The sequence below is a fragment of the Danio rerio genome, chromosome 13 (genome assembly GCF_049306965.1).
Source record: "Danio rerio strain Tuebingen ecotype United States chromosome 13, GRCz12tu, whole genome shotgun sequence".
In the NCBI taxonomy this organism is placed as follows: domain Eukaryota; kingdom Metazoa; phylum Chordata; class Actinopteri; order Cypriniformes; family Danionidae; genus Danio; species Danio rerio.
In genome coordinates this window covers 55277501-55280000 of record NC_133188.1, presented here as the reverse complement: position 1 = coordinate 55280000, position 2500 = coordinate 55277501, and the positions used below count along the sequence as shown (strand labels likewise).

The 2500-nt window shown below is 26.0% G+C and overlaps 1 protein-coding gene across 2 annotated transcripts in view; it reads left to right on the top strand.

The window, feature by feature from the left end:
- adgra1b (adhesion G protein-coupled receptor A1b) overlaps positions 1–2500 on the top strand; it is a 168783-nt gene that overhangs the window by 72297 nt on the left and 93986 nt on the right. For both annotated transcript variants that reach the window (XM_073920362.1, XM_073920363.1), the window contains exon 12: positions 2298–2500. This exon is cut by the window's right edge and continues 1 nt beyond it. In XM_073920362.1, the coding sequence (XP_073776463.1) occupies positions 2298–2500 (203 nt within the window). The remainder of the gene's footprint in view (positions 1–2297) is intronic.

Genomic DNA, 2500 nt, shown 5'->3' with positions numbered 1-2500 from the left:
AAATTAAAGTAAATGTACACTCAAAAATAAAACTATACACAATTGATTGTTCTCATTGACCTCCATTGTATTTTGCTTTCAGTGTACTTTGGATTAAATTAAAGTGACAGCACACTCAAAAATGAAAATATACAAAATAATGTCACGTCTCATTGACTTCCATTGTGTTCTGCTTTAAGTGTGGATGAAATTTAGTGTTTTAAATTAACGTTATTCACTGCAGGACAGTATTCAACAGGGAATACATGCTTATTTCATTTAAAAAACACATTTATTTAGTGAAATTAGGGTGAATTCCTCCTGAGATCTGCTTGTTAAACACTAATTAAAAGAGGCTGGTGAAATGCTGATTTATCCCCTGCTGTATCGTGGAGTCGTGGGATTCATTAGTCTTTAAATGAATAAACACAGTCTGTATTTCAGCATCCGCAGGTGGATTTCTGCCGCTAAACGTGGAAATATTGACGTAATCTCACACACGTTTGCTGCTGTGTTGTTGTTCTGATAATGTAGGTTACTGGGTGTTAATGGAGTCTTTGTTTAGTCTTTCAGTATTTTCATAATCAGTCCTTAAGTGGCCCGGCAGAACCACACACAATAAGGGATGTTTATTTTGCAGTGAGTAATTAGTGTGAGGAAACTGGGTCATGATGATGATGGTGTGTGTGTGTGTGTTTGTGTTTGTGTGTGTGTGTGTGTGTTCAAGTGTGTGTGTGTGTGTTTGTGTGTGAACTGAAAATCTCTTCAATCTTTTTTGTTTTGTTTTGATTAGTTTCGTTTGTTGTTTTGTTTTTTGTTTGTTTTGTGTTTTGTTGTTTTTTGCTGTTTTTTGTTTTGTTTTGTATTTGGTTAGTTTTTTTTGGTTAGTTTTACTTTATTTTTTATAGTTTTACTTTTTGTTTACTTATATTTTTGTTTTGTTGTTTTTGTTTTGTTTTTTGTTTTGTGTTTTGTTGTTTTTGTTTTTTGCAGTTTTTTTAGTTTTGTTTTTTATAGTTTTGTTTGTTTTGTTTTTTGTTTTGTTTTGTTTTATTAATATATATTTAAATTTATTTTACTTAATTTTATTTTAATATTTTGTTGTATTAGTTTAATTTATTTTTTGTAACAATATTTTATTGCATTTTAGGATTAATAATTTATTGTAGGATTTAAATTTTTTTTTGTTTTATTTCATTTTATTTTGCTTTATGAATAATATTTTACTTTATTTTAGCAGTAATATGTTAATGTAGGATTTTTACAATTATTCTGTTTTGTTTTATATTATATATTTTTATTTTATTATTATTTTTTATTTATTTATTTAATTTATTTTTGTAATAATATTTTATTACATTTTTGTCATAATATTTGATTTGATTTGATTTTAGCAATAATATGGTATTGTAGGATTATTACTAATATTTTGTTTTAATTTTTTATATTTACTTTTATTTAGTTTTTTATTACTTTATTTTAGGGTCAATAATTTACTACATTTTAGGACTAATATTTTATTATGTAGGATTTTTTAAAAGTGAATTATTTTATTTAATATCATTTTACTTTAGTAATAATATATTAAGTTATTTTAGGATTTTTACAAAAATTTAGTTTTATTTTTTTATTTAGTTTTGTTTTATTAGTTTAATTTAATTTTAGGGTATTTTATTACATTTTTAGACTGATATTTTATTATGTAGGATTTTTTAAAATAATTTTATTTTATTTCATTTTACTTTATTTTAGGTGTTTAGCAATAATTATTTAATTTTATTTGGTTATTCTATTTAACTTTTTTATGTTTTATTTATTATATATATAATGTGGGATTTTTTTATAAAATTATTTTGTTTCATTTTATTTTACTTTAGGAACAATATTTTATTTTCATTTTAGCAATAATATGTTATTCTAGGATTTTTGCCATCATTTTATTTAGTTTTATTCTAGGAATGATGTTTTTTTTTATTTTGGAAAGATTAGTTTTTATTCATTTATTTTACTTTAATTGCTAGTTAATTGATGACTGTCTTTTTTGTTATACTTTTATTTTAGAAATAATATAAATTTTTTAATGTAATTTAGATTTTTAGATTGGCAATATTTTTTTTTATAAATTAAATTACATTTAATTTTTTTCTTTTATTGTATTTTATTTTAGGATTTATTTTTACTTTATTTGGTTGATTTTGTTTGACTTTAATATCAGCTGTTTGTTGACTTTTTACGTGTGTGTGTGTGTGTGTGTGTGTGTGTGTGTGTGTGTGTGTGTGTGTGTGTGTGTGTGTGTGTGTGTGTGCTTGTGTGTGCAGGTCTCAGTGAACATCGCTCTGGAAGCTCTTCTTCTGCGTCCGGCATCTCCTGTGTCTCTGCTGTGTTCAGTTTTGCAGCGTCCTCTTCTGCCCCCGGTGTCCGCCACCGCTCACACACACAGCAAAACTCAACACAACACACTCCTGAACTTCAGATGCCACACCGCCAACGTCTCCGGACCAGCCGTGGGGCAACTCAACCA